Source organism: Trematomus bernacchii, unplaced genomic scaffold (genome assembly GCF_902827165.1).
Source record: "Trematomus bernacchii unplaced genomic scaffold, fTreBer1.1, whole genome shotgun sequence".
Taxonomy (NCBI): Eukaryota; Metazoa; Chordata; class Actinopteri; order Perciformes; family Nototheniidae; genus Trematomus; species Trematomus bernacchii.
This window is the reverse complement of record NW_022987567.1, coordinates 5,192,926-5,205,357: the sequence shown is the minus strand read 5'-3', so window position 1 is coordinate 5,205,357 and position 12,432 is coordinate 5,192,926. Positions and strand designations below refer to the sequence as shown.

Here is a 12,432-nt window from a genome sequence, read left to right as displayed (position 1 = left end):
CATGTTGTGCCTATCTAAAACAAATCCAATAGTAGTCTTACTAGCTTCTACACGCTAAAGCAACTAAAATCTCTCACCAGCAAAATACCTCGTCAGTTAAATGCCATTTTACGTTTCATTACTAGACGATACAGTATTTATTATCATTATAGTATTACTATTTCGGCGATTAGATAAAATATAAATTATATTTTATGCAACTTTAGTTACATTTCCATGACTTTTACAAAACTTTGGGAAAAATATTGTTTTCCATAACTATTCCAGGGCCTGGAATTAGCATTTTGAATTTCCATGACTTTTCCAGGTTTTTAATGACCGTAAGAACCCTGTTAACTGATGTTCAACAGGTCTTGTTTTTAGTTTATGATCAGATTTTGAAGCCTTATATGTTGACAAAAGAGAGAAATGGAGAAATTAAAGTTAGGGACCGTCTCCAAGGTGCATGCCAATAGGGTCAGGGGAGCTTTCAGTCAGGCTTTCTAACATGTTGGATACAGGCTGCAGGGATTCACTCCCATTTAGCAACAAGAGCATTAGAGAGGTCCAAGAACTGATGTTTGTTTAAAGTTCTGGCAAGGAAGTGATGCTTCAGATCACCCCAAAGGTGTTGAATGTCAGAGTTCTGTGCAGTCCAGTCAAGTTCTTCCAAGCAAAACTGGGAAAACCATTTCTTTCAGGAGCTTACTTTTGGTCAAACATTTGAGGTGTCCAAAAAAGCTAGACTTTCTAGATATTGTATGCTGTAGCATCATTGCACCTAAAGGGGTCAAATAAGAAGCTGCAAGAGATTACATTGATTAGTTGTCAACTATTAAATCAATCAGGAATCAAGTTATGTTTTTAAAAACAAGTTCAAAGTCAGAAACAATGTGATGCCTGCTTAATGTTTTCTGTAGCTTTAAATAAACACTAAACAACATGTCACCATTTTCTGACACAGACCAAGCAACTCATCGATTAATCGAGAAAATAACGATTAACCGACCTAAAAAAAGATTATTTGCAGCCCTAAAAGAAAATTAAATGTATAAACTTATCAGACGTTTCCTAAAAAAAAACTTGTGAATTTCATTCTGGTATACAAAATCTTGCTAGCCATGTGAAATAACTATCCCATTCACACACGTGTCTGCAAACACCCACTCTCACTACAAACACATGCACACAGTAAGCAGTCATTTGCCTAAACAGCACACAGAGGTGCATCGCTTTGCATGTACTGATCAGAGATGAGGCTTTGGAGGCTGCAGACACTTTGCTCCTCAGCAGATCCGTGCTATGACTCATACTGCCTGCCTTCCCCTGATGCTGGGAAGTAACGCGGAAATCAACAAAAAGCATCTGCATCAAAACACGGGACAAAACCCCGAGCCTGAAGCACGACCAGGTAACATTTCTTTCTGCACTTACCTTTCTTTGATGTTACAGAAACTCAGATCCTGCTCGCAGGTGTGTGTTGCTGCTGCTGCTGTTCTTCTCCTCCTACTCCTCCCAGACGGCGCATCTCTCCCTCGGTCCTGATGGAGAGGGGAATCAGCGGGGAGATCACCAGATTGTGCCCGGAAATCGGTGTGACAGCCCGGCGGAGTGTTCGTGGGGTGCAGCCTGAAGAAGTGTGTACCTCCGAGAGTGCAGCAGAGTCTGATGGATGTCGCTCGGCTTCCTCGAGGGGTGGAGGTTTGACGCTCATGCCGCGTTCAGGGACACCTAAGAAACTCGGATTTATTAGCTGTTAGTAAACAGGTGCTAACATTCAAGATGCAAGGCTTTTATTGTCATTTGTACATAGCTATATTGTAGTTATGAATGATGATGAAAATAAATAAATAAAATATCATTTAAATAGTGCAGAATAGTCTACAAGTAACATGGTTCCGATGACTTTTTTGTTGTTATAGGTATTGTTTTTTAACTAACAATTTAATCCTGAGTTTATTTTACAAGCACAATTCTTCCTTACAAGGTTAAATCATTACATGCAATTCACTGGTTGGGAATTTATATCATGGTGGATCAGGTTTTTATGGAGGGCATAGAGAGATAAACAAATATATAAAGGCCACAAAGAACTCATAACTTTGTGCCATTAATTAAATAAATGGTTCCCAATCCCATGTTCTGATTATTTTAAGTAATTTGAGGCTTCAGTTTAGTTAAATCGCTGAATTTTCCGACAGCTTAATAATTAACTTGAGATATTAATATTATTCAAAACCACTTTCATGTTTTCGTGTCACAATTGCAGTCGCCAGAAGTTGAAAGCTAGCTAACCATAACTTAGTTTAACATTTGTAATTTTACTTTACCACAATCTAATACATCTAATACAATTGTGACTTCATACATCTACAAGTGGAACATTTGATTTAAAATAGTTTCTAAGATAAACCGCAGAACCTTATCAGTCGATTTTAGGCATTACTTCTCCACCACTAAATGTAATAATGACAATTCCTGCAGCACGTGAAGGCAGCATCGTGTGTAACCTGAAAAGACGTGAACCCTCAAGGTCCTAGCGCCTGTACTTTACTTCCTCATTCACTGTGGCCTAAACGCTCAACAGGTGGAAACACAGACAACTTGAACTAGTATTTTAACTCACTTAAAAGAAGGAAAATATGAGAAATGAAACAACAAGAAAGACATTGTTTTAATCAATTCAGATGAAAGGATGCTCCTTTTTTCAAACTCCACAGTGAAGCTGCTGTGTTTGCAGTATATGACATAAATGTATTTTAAGCTGTTCTGTTTCTTTTTCTCACTCAAAACACTGGGTCATCAACAACTCAATAAATCCAAGTCTGTAAATTATATGGTTCAATACTCTAATGCAGGGGTGTCAAACTCAATTTCATCGCGGGCCACATTAGAATTTTAAAAGAAAATCCTATTTGTGCAGCATGAGTCCAGAGTTGGGTCAGCAAAGACCCCTTTACTGATAATAGGTTGCTAGGAAACAGCTTCATTTCCTGACACTGCTTGCAAACATTGTAACAGGAAATAACTTTGGACCCATTTTGACGGTTTACATTTAGTAAAGCACACTGATGAGCAAACCAGCCATGGTATATGACTACATGAAATAATGATCACATATTTTCCTTACAGAGACAAACTTGCGTAATTAACTTAAACTAAAATGAAAGCATATGGTGATGCGTCCAGTACAGTCCAAGAAAACAATGTAAGGGGAACGTTATTTACCCAAGATTGTTTACTTTGTGAGCAATATTGGTAGCGACACTACAGAGAACCTGGAATACGGAGTGCCTACCAACATCTAAATAAATACATAATAACAGAATCACTATATACCACATAACTTAAACTGGCATACACTAAATGTAGCATTTATACCATGTGGTACATTTAAAGGGGCCCTATTGTACTTTTGGGGGTTTTCACTTTCCTGGAGTGTGTTTTTCAGTTTTTGTGCATGTAAATGGTCTGCAAAGGGTAACATCCTAAAGATCCCTCCAGAGGGAGTTTTTCTCCCTCCAAATACTCACTACATGACCAAATGTGTGATAACCCACAGGTGAGAATAGTTCCGAACAAATACACTTTCAAGTCCTGTTTAGAGAACATTTGCTAAAAACTACAGTGCCCAGCTGTTATAGGAAATCACTGGGCCCTTTTAGAAAAATAATCAAACTATATATTTGGATTTGAAAAGAACGGTCTAATCCTCTTTATTTCAACCCATACTTAGTGGTGTCCTGTTTATCTCCTGATCAAATCTTACTGCCAGCATCTTTGTCGTAATGGATGCCAAGACTGCAAACACGTGATGTGCATGAGGAAATGCTCTATCGACTCCTGAATACAACATCTTACTAGCAAGCCTATGCTGATAATTAGTTGACATTTAGTGTGTGTGTGTGTGTGTGTGTGTGTGTGTGTGTGTGTGTGTGTGTGTGTGTGTGTGTGTGTGTGTGTGTGTGTGTGTGTGGTGTGTGTGTGTGTGTGTGTGTGTGTGTGTGTGTGTGTTGCTGTGCTAAGGCATGCATGAGTGAATCCACATTTGATCATGCATGTGCTGATGTCAAGCCACGTTGAAGATCAAAGTTTTACCACCGCAAACTGTTGCCATGGAGACATGAGAGTGGTCCTCCATTCTCGTTATTCAGGAAACATAGAGACAGTTGTATCAAGGAAAACATACTTTGCCCCACGATGTATTTCCAAGGCATTGATTTTTACTTCTACTAAAACTGCCTTATTCAATTGTATCCTACATATCCTTTGGGTTTGAACCGATCCATTAAAATACGTCTACATGACAACGGATTTATAATAAGTATCAACTTCCTGTACCTCAGAACTGCCATAGTAGGTGGTGGATTTAAGGTGGATTGTGGCTGCAGTATTCGAACCAGTAGTGGTGCGGTTTCTTTGAAAATGATAGCCACATTCAGACCGTTAATACAAGGAGCAAATTGGGACTACCACCGCTGCACAGTTCTGTGAGGCCATTGAATGCTACAGTGATACTTGTGGGCCAACCTGCAGGACCATTTTTCTTTGGATATTGAATAGTTGTAGAAAATAAGCATTTAGTTCAAAGTACAACTGTGTCTTCATATAGAGTGCTGCAGGATTGAGACCAGAAATGTGGAAAGGAGTACGAATTGTATCTAATGTAAAATTCCCATTGCCTTTTTGTGGTGGGAACCAGGGCATTATCTAAGGCAAATATATGAGTTATTCGCAGCCTATGCTATTTGTTTATAAGAATAAAGATATTTCAGGATAAGATCCCCCTCTTTTTCTTCCCCTGTGAATAAACACACAGAAATATGCATGTTAATATTTTAATCCAATGTTCATTAATAAAATGAAGCCTTTAAGATATTGAATTTACAGTCATGACTGGGCCTGTCAATGTTATCTTTGTTTAAAATAAGTTGATCTTTGTCAAAAATGGAAATAACAACTATTAATGAACAGTTACATTTACCTTAATGGTGGGGTAGGTAATTTTGGAGAAACCAGCTCGAGTGAGCTAGAATTTGAAAATACACAACCGGAAAAAATCTGCCACTTCCTTACAGAGCCCCTCCTCCAACACACACGAACGCGCACATGACCAATGAGAGCACGAGATAAGTTTGTGCACAGATGGAAGGCTGGCAGGCAGGTAGGCCATCCAGTTATTTTAGCCGGGCCGGCTCAGATGATTGGTTGTGCTTTTTACAGTACTACGGCTTCCACAGATGACATTTTTTTATGGATTTGTTGTCAAAGCATTTAATATATTCATTGCTATCGGGATGTTAAGAGCATTCCATGGAATATAACAAAAAGTGTATCTCGAGCCGGTTTCTCAAACTTACCTACCCCACCTTTAAATGACCGCCTGATCACTGGAACTCATCATGAAGTTTATTTTTGTTTTGTAGTCTTAATGTTTATTGGATAAATGTGGTTAAAATTGTGTTTAACTTTTGAAAGCTTGGGCTATTGTCTATTTTTAAGACAGAAACAGAAACTGCAAAGACAAGCCAATGAACTAACAAACGTGAGGAAACGAAACTTAATGAATTGTAAGCCAAGTGGGACACATGGTGGTGAAACACAGGCATGACAAAGAAAGCTATTAAAACTGAGGGGAAAGGAGTTGAGGGAAACAGCCCTAACATTTGTATTTTTGCTGACAGGCTGTATGGAAGACACCTTTTATAAATCAATGTGGCGTATTAATTCCACTTGATACTTCCACTCCATATTGTACTTTTTACTCCACTTCATTTATTTAGGTCAGCAGTTATTTTACAAAATAGTGGATAGAAAACAAATGAAGAACTTATAAAAGGACATTTTCTTAAACATTACTAGAATTATAAAAGTTCACCTGAAACTGTACTTGGATTAAAAATACATTGGCAGCTATTTTGACAATTGTTTATTCAAACATATTTAAAGGAGCTATCTTTAAAGCCGTGAATATTGTTTTTTCTTTTAATTAATTTTGATGTATTTTTAACTATTGAGGAATGTGTCCTTGTACTGGTCGATGGAAAGCATTGAATATGTGTCACTTTGTGCTATGAGAACTTGTCATTTATATCTCACTGTTTTGATTATTTTTCACAAATCAAACAACCAATCATTTAATTAAGGACAAAATCAGGAGATTAAGTAATAATGAAACTAATCATTATTTCCACCATAACCAACTACAACAGTAAAAAAAACTGCTTTTACATGAATCCATGAGTGATAATAGCTCCTACATACTTTTACTTTATTCATTAGGAGCGAGAGTATTTTCCTATCAGTACTTTTACTTAAGTAAGGCATCTGGAAATATCCTTCACCTCTGTTTTCGTCCCTTAATCGATTAATGTTAAACAGACTTGCTGCTCCACTGGAGCAACTCCTCTCCCTGGAATGAAAGGGATAGTAGAAGCCCCGCCTCCTCTTCCTGTTGTCCAACAGGACAGTCCCATTCAGGCCAGATTTGTTCTCCTCCCTTTCTCCTTTGCAGATCTGCCAGTGACACATAACTGTAACCCACATGTTGTGAAGATCAGCAGATCAGCGAGCAGAAGTGAGGAAAAGGAACTGAGCTTTAGTTTGGATCACTTTTTATAAGAAAGTGAAACTAGTTCACATTCTCTGAGAGGTGAAATGGCGCAGCAACAAAACCTCATGGATCGTAAAAAGCTCTGCTGTTCCATCTGTTTGGATCTACTGAAGGATCCGGTGACTATTCCCTGTGGACACAGCTACTGTATGGACTGTATTAACAGCCACTGGGATGAAGAGAATCAGAAAAATGTGTACAGCTGCCCTCAGTGCAGACAGACCTTTGAACCGAGGCCTGTCCTGATGAAAAACACCGTGTTGGCAGAGTTAGTGGAGGAAGTGAAGAATAAGAAGACAGACGTCAAAGCGTCTCCAGCTGATCACTGCTATGCTGGACCTGGAGATGTGGGATGTGATTTCTGCACTGGGAGAAAACAAAAAGCTCTGAAGTCCTGTATGCAGTGTCTGGTCTCTTACTGTGAGCAGCACCTCCAGCCTCACTATGAATCCCCTGCCTTTGGAAAACACAAGCTGGTCGACCCCTCAAAAAAGCCTCAGGAGATCATATGTACTCGTCATGGTAAGGAGAAGAAGATCTTCTGCCGCACAGATCAGCAGTGTATCTGCATTCTCTGCTCCATGGATGAACATAAGGGCCATGACACCGTCTTAGCCTCAACAGAAAGGACAGAGAAGCAGAAAGAGCTCGGGGTGAGTCGGCAAAACATCCAGCAGAGAATCCAGAACAAAGAGAAAGATGTGAAGCTGCTTCAGAAGGAGGTGGAGGCCATCAATCTCTCTGCTGATAAAGCAGTGATTGACAGTGAGAAGATCTTCACTCAGGTGGTCAGTTTGAGCAAGAGTAGCAGCTCTGATGTGAGGCAGAAGATCAAACACCGGCAGAAAAGTCAAGTGAGTCAGGCTATGAAGATTCAGGAGAAGCTGAAAAAGGAGATCAATGAGCTGAGGAGGAAAGACACTGAGTTGGAAAAGCTCTCACACACAGGGGATCACAGCCAGTTTCTACACCATTACCCCTCACTGTCATGTCTTGGTGATCCTACAGACTCACCTAGCATCAATACCCGCCCTATGCAGTACTTTGAAGACGTGAGCGGAGCTGTGTCGGAGGTCAGAGATAAACTACAGGACGTTCTCGCTGATGCGTGGACTAAGATCTCACAGCCTGAAGAAGTGGATGTTTTACTCCAACAGGAAGAGCCCAAGACCAGAGCTGAGTTCTTACGACATTCCCAGAAAACCACACTGGATCCAAACACAGCAAACGCACGGCTGTTGTTATCTGAGGGCAACAGAAAAGCAACAGTAGTGAGTGAAAAACTGTTATATCCAAGCCATCAGGACAGATTTACGGACATGTTTCAGGTCTTGAGCAGAGAGAGTCTGAGCGGACGTCATTACTGGGAAGTGGAGAGGAACGGATTTGAGGTGTCGGTAGCAGTCACGTACAAGGACATCAGCAGAACAGGATATGAAAGTGGATTCGGAAATGATGACAAGTCTTGGGCTTTGGAGTGTTTTAACAACAGTTATGGGTTCAGACATAAAGGTACTAACATTGTGATTTCAGGTCCTCAGTCCTCCAGAGTAGGAGTGTACCTGGATCACAGTGCAGGCGTTCTGTCCTTCTACAGCGTTGCTGAAACCATGACTCTCCTCCACAGAGTCCACACCACATTCACTGAGCCTCTCTTTCCTGGGTTTGGTGTGTTTGCCTTCTTTGGTAACGGATCTGCTGAGTTTTCAAAGCTTGAGTAGATACAGTAGAAGGGGTTTGATAACAGGTTTTGCATATTGATTTGACCTGTATTATAATATAATTAGCCATAGGTACAAAATCTACATGAAAGGTACAGTAGAGCAAAACCAAATTGCACTTATTGCAGCACTTTTTATATAAATTGTTTAAAGTAGCACAGTGATTGCAGAGCCTTACTTTAATATATGTTAACAATTACACTTTCACTTTTAATTGATGTAACATGTTTGTGACTATGTTTTTTATATACACCTGGTTTATGATTATTGCTTTGTACAACTATAATGAAAAGCACTTTGCAAATAAACTTTATAATTTCATTTTGGTTTCATTGACTACATTGTTCTCTAGGGGTTACAGCATAAAAAAACATTGACAACTGAAAGCAAACAGCTCCCTGGTTATCATGTACACGTTTTGTTTTATTAAAGTAGAGTTTTGAGGTGTGTGTACCTTTCTTACATTTTAATTACTTCATATTTATATTTCACTGAATTTAGAGGAAAATACAAGTTTTTATTATTATCATAATATGGCCTAACGAGTACTTTTGGCAAATGTTTCTGTATTTATGCAGGATTTATACTTATCTTTTTCTGACATATTTTCTTGATTCAAATTTCCGAATCGTTATTATAATATGCACAACAATTACAGTGAAGCATCCGTTGGCAATGATAGCTAAATAAATCTCATACATAATGTCACTAAATAGGCCTATGTTATAAAAGAAAAACCACGCAAGTTCAAATGACAATATAAAAGGGGAAAATAATAAAAGTTAAAATATAACCAAGGTCTGGGGAGAATACATAAAAAAATGTATATAAATGTGGGTTAGAAATTATTTCCGACAGGTTAACTGAATGTACTAAATGTATACGGATAATGAGAAGTAATATATTTAAGATGAGGTGTAAATAGTAAGTAAAGTGAAGTAAAATTAATAAACAATTAATATGAATGCACGTTATTTCGGTAAAGGTTTTGTGACAAATACAGACAAGAGAAACTCTACAGACAGAAATCAGAAGGCTTGGTTCACCCAACTCTCAAAGAGATATTAGACATTGGGTCAGGGAGACCAATATATTATTTAAGACGAGCTGATTTTTTTTGGGGGGGGGGGGGGGGGGGGGTAGATAATTCTGGTCCACACTGCAATACAGTAGGTGGCAGTTAATGCACCTTTAACACTGGTTGCCAGCCGTTAAAACCAAAGAAGAAGAAGTCACTCGAAAATAAGCGGAACCTTATATCAAATCCGCTTGCACCAACACGGACTGTTTTTATGCGGCACTTCAGAACGCGGAAGTGAAGCGCTGCTGTTTATGTTTTGGTCCGGGACGACGGTACACTTCAGTAGTTTGACATCATGGCGGTGAGTGCGGTTCACCTGGAGTCCGACGCCTTCCTGGTGTGCATGAACCACGCGCTGAGCACGGAGAAGGAGGAGGTGATGGGGCTGTGCATCGGAGAGGCTGAGCCCGCCAGGATCGTCCACATCCACTCGGTCATCATCCTCCGCCGCTCTGACAAGAGGAAGGACCGGGTGGAGATCTCCCCGGAGCAGCTGTCCGCGGCCTCCACCGAGGCGGAGCGGCTGGCAGACATGACCGGCCGCCCGATGCGGGTGGTGGGCTGGTACCACTCCCACCCGCACATCACTGTGTGGCCCTCCCACGTCGATGTCAGGACGCAGGCCATGTACCAGATGCTGGACCAGTGCTTCGTGGGCCTCATCTTCTCCTGCTTCATAGAGGACAAGAACACCAAGACGGGGCGCGTGCTCTACACCTGCTTCCAGTCCGTGCAGAAGGGCTCCGAGTACGAGCGGGTGGAGATCCCCATCCACGTGGTGCCCCGTGAAGCCATCGGGAAGGTGTGCCTGGAGTCCGCCGTGGAGCTGCCGAAGATCCTGTGCCAGGAGGAGCAGGACACCTACCGCAAGATCCACAGCCTGGCGCACCTGGACCCCGTCACCAAGATCCACAACGGCTCGGTGTTCACCAAGAACCTGTGCAGCCAGATGTCTGCGGTGAGCGGCCCGCTGCTGCAGTGGCTGGAGGACCGGCTGGAGCAGAACAAGCAGAGCATCGTGGAGCTGCAGCTGGAGAAGGAGAGGCTGCTGCGGGAGCTGGCTGCTCCCTGAGCCGGGGGGACATGGAGGGTGGATGGGGGGACACTTGTTGTCCTGCTGTTGTTGGACAGGGGAAACGGACCTTCTGTTTGGCTGGTTTTAGCTTCTTTACCATGTACCAGGCAGGGCTTGGTATCAAACCTCAATATTAGTATGAACCGAAGTGTCCATAATATAAAGAAAACGGTCTAATGCCAAAAGTATGATCAGACTGTGTTATATTGAGACTAGAGCTGGTCTAACTTGTACTTTCAGTAATGTGTAAACTGGGATTTGGCCTATAATATATCAGAGAAGGATGACAAAATGTCCATCACAACCTCCGAGAGAATGTCTTAAGTCTGACCATAAGTTTTAAGATTAACAATGATATAAAAAGGAAAAGCTTTGAATCGTCACATTTGAGAAGCGGGAATCAGAGCATTTTAGGGGTTCCGTTTCCTCGGAGGCGTAGTTTTGTTAAGAAAATATCTTATATTCCTTAGTTAGGTGGATTTGGTATCTCTAAAACTTTTTTAATCCTGCCAAAAGCAAGATATTTTCATTAGGTTGGAATGATGACAATGTGATGGAAAGATACCCTTACCCACCATGACACTAATGGACAACTGAAGCAAAATCTGATGTGAAATATAAAATAATTGATGGTAAACTGGTAAAAACACGCCTCCCTTTGTTGGAGGAGTGACAGAGAATGTGCCTTTGGACTAATGACAGTAGCTGTACATACTGTATGCTGTGAATGGGGGTTATTGGGTGAAGAGGATGTTAGCGGTTGCTGTTAAACATAAACGGAAGCATCTGTAATGCTTCGGATGACATTTTGTTTACCCCGTTTGCTTTGTTCCCTCTCCTGTCTTCTCCAGATGTTTTTGAAGGAGCATCATACAGGTGTGAATATCATGGTGTGTTTCTCTGCATCTGTGAAATGTAAATAAAAAGACAGAGACTTCACTGTCACTTTCGTTTAGTTATGAAATGTTGTGGTGATATTCTTTTTATCATACTTTTATATCAATGATTAATTTCTAGCTGCTGGTCACACTAAATGTGTGCTCTCCTAAATCAGCACACAACAATGTAGAAGACTAATTTACTCATTAGTGTGTGTGGGAGAGAAACTCCTTCTGGAGGGAACACAGGGATTTGAGCCTTTGCACACCACACTACAAGAAAGGGCAAAAAATAGGGCCTTTTCAGTTTTCAGTTTTCATTTCATCCTCAAGTTGCTTATTTTGTCCAAAACTGATCAGCAGCTGCCTTTTTCTCGCAAAGGGGAATCTAGGCATTACCTTATTTATCATCCCGTGTTATTAGTTTGGATTAAAAACAAAACCGTATAATTGCCATATGAACATATGTGTGGTGTTGCCGCATCCATTTCCTCCCCAGTTTAGTGTGTGTGTGTGTGTGGTGTGTGTGGGTGTGTGTGTGTGTACCACCAGATGTCCCCATTGGCTTACTTTTCGCTTGGGGACAGGTGGTGTCTGCTGATTTAACTAATTTCTTTATTTTCGCATCTGAGTTTTTTGTCTTGTTCTTTCTTATTGACCTTTAGTGTTCTTGTAGTGCCAGTTTTTGATACTCAAACAGGTCTATATTTGTTTTAAATGCAGAGGTGGAAAGTAGTGGAGTACAAATACTTCGTAACTGTACTTGAAGGTGGGGTAGGTAATTTACCTCAGAAACACTTTTTGTTATATTCCATGGAATGCTCTTAACATCCCGATAGCAATGAATATATTAAATGCTTTGACAATAAATACATAAAAAAATGTCATCTGTGGAAGCCGTAGTACTGTAAAAAGCACAACCAATCATCTGAGCCGGCCCGGCTAAAATAACTGGATGGCCTACCTGCCTGTCAGCCTTCCATCTCGTGCACAAACGTATCTCGTGCCCTCATTGGTCATGTGCGCGTTCGTGTGTGTTGGAGGAGGGGCTCTGTAAGGAAGAGGCTGATTTTCTCCGGTTGTGT

The 12,432-nt window shown here is 40.8% G+C and overlaps 3 protein-coding genes across 3 annotated transcripts in view; 2 read left to right on the top strand and 1 right to left on the bottom strand.

Annotated features, from left to right (window-relative positions):
• Positions 1-1,681, bottom strand: part of rab27b (RAB27B, member RAS oncogene family) — a 56,185-nt gene extending 54,504 nt beyond the window's left edge. The window contains exon 1 of the mRNA XM_034125804.1: positions 1,414-1,681. The gene's annotated coding sequence lies outside the window, so the exon portion shown is untranslated. The remainder of the gene's footprint in view (positions 1-1,413) is intronic.
• A 4,796-nt stretch (positions 1,682-6,477) lies between these two features.
• LOC117478871 (E3 ubiquitin/ISG15 ligase TRIM25-like) lies at positions 6,478-8,634 on the top strand. The gene has a single exon (XM_034125801.1). The coding sequence runs from the start codon at positions 6,637-6,639 to the stop codon at positions 8,311-8,313; it is 1,677 nt and encodes a 558-aa protein (XP_033981692.1). The 5' UTR covers positions 6,478-6,636; the 3' UTR covers positions 8,314-8,634.
• A 962-nt stretch (positions 8,635-9,596) lies between these two features.
• On the top strand, positions 9,597-11,433 carry brcc3 (BRCA1/BRCA2-containing complex, subunit 3). The gene has a single exon (XM_034126053.1). The coding sequence runs from the start codon at positions 9,690-9,692 to the stop codon at positions 10,464-10,466; it is 777 nt and encodes a 258-aa protein (XP_033981944.1). The 5' UTR covers positions 9,597-9,689; the 3' UTR covers positions 10,467-11,433.
• The last annotated feature ends 999 nt before the right edge of the window (positions 11,434-12,432 follow it).

What these genes read in the sequence shown, in the direction of transcription:
- LOC117478871 (XM_034125801.1), top strand. Translation starts at nt 6,637, where the DNA reads ATGGCGCAGCAACAAAACCTCATGGATCGTAAAAAGCTCTGCTGTTCC.
- brcc3 (XM_034126053.1), top strand. Translation starts at nt 9,690, where the DNA reads ATGGCGGTGAGTGCGGTTCACCTGGAGTCCGACGCCTTCCTGGTGTGC.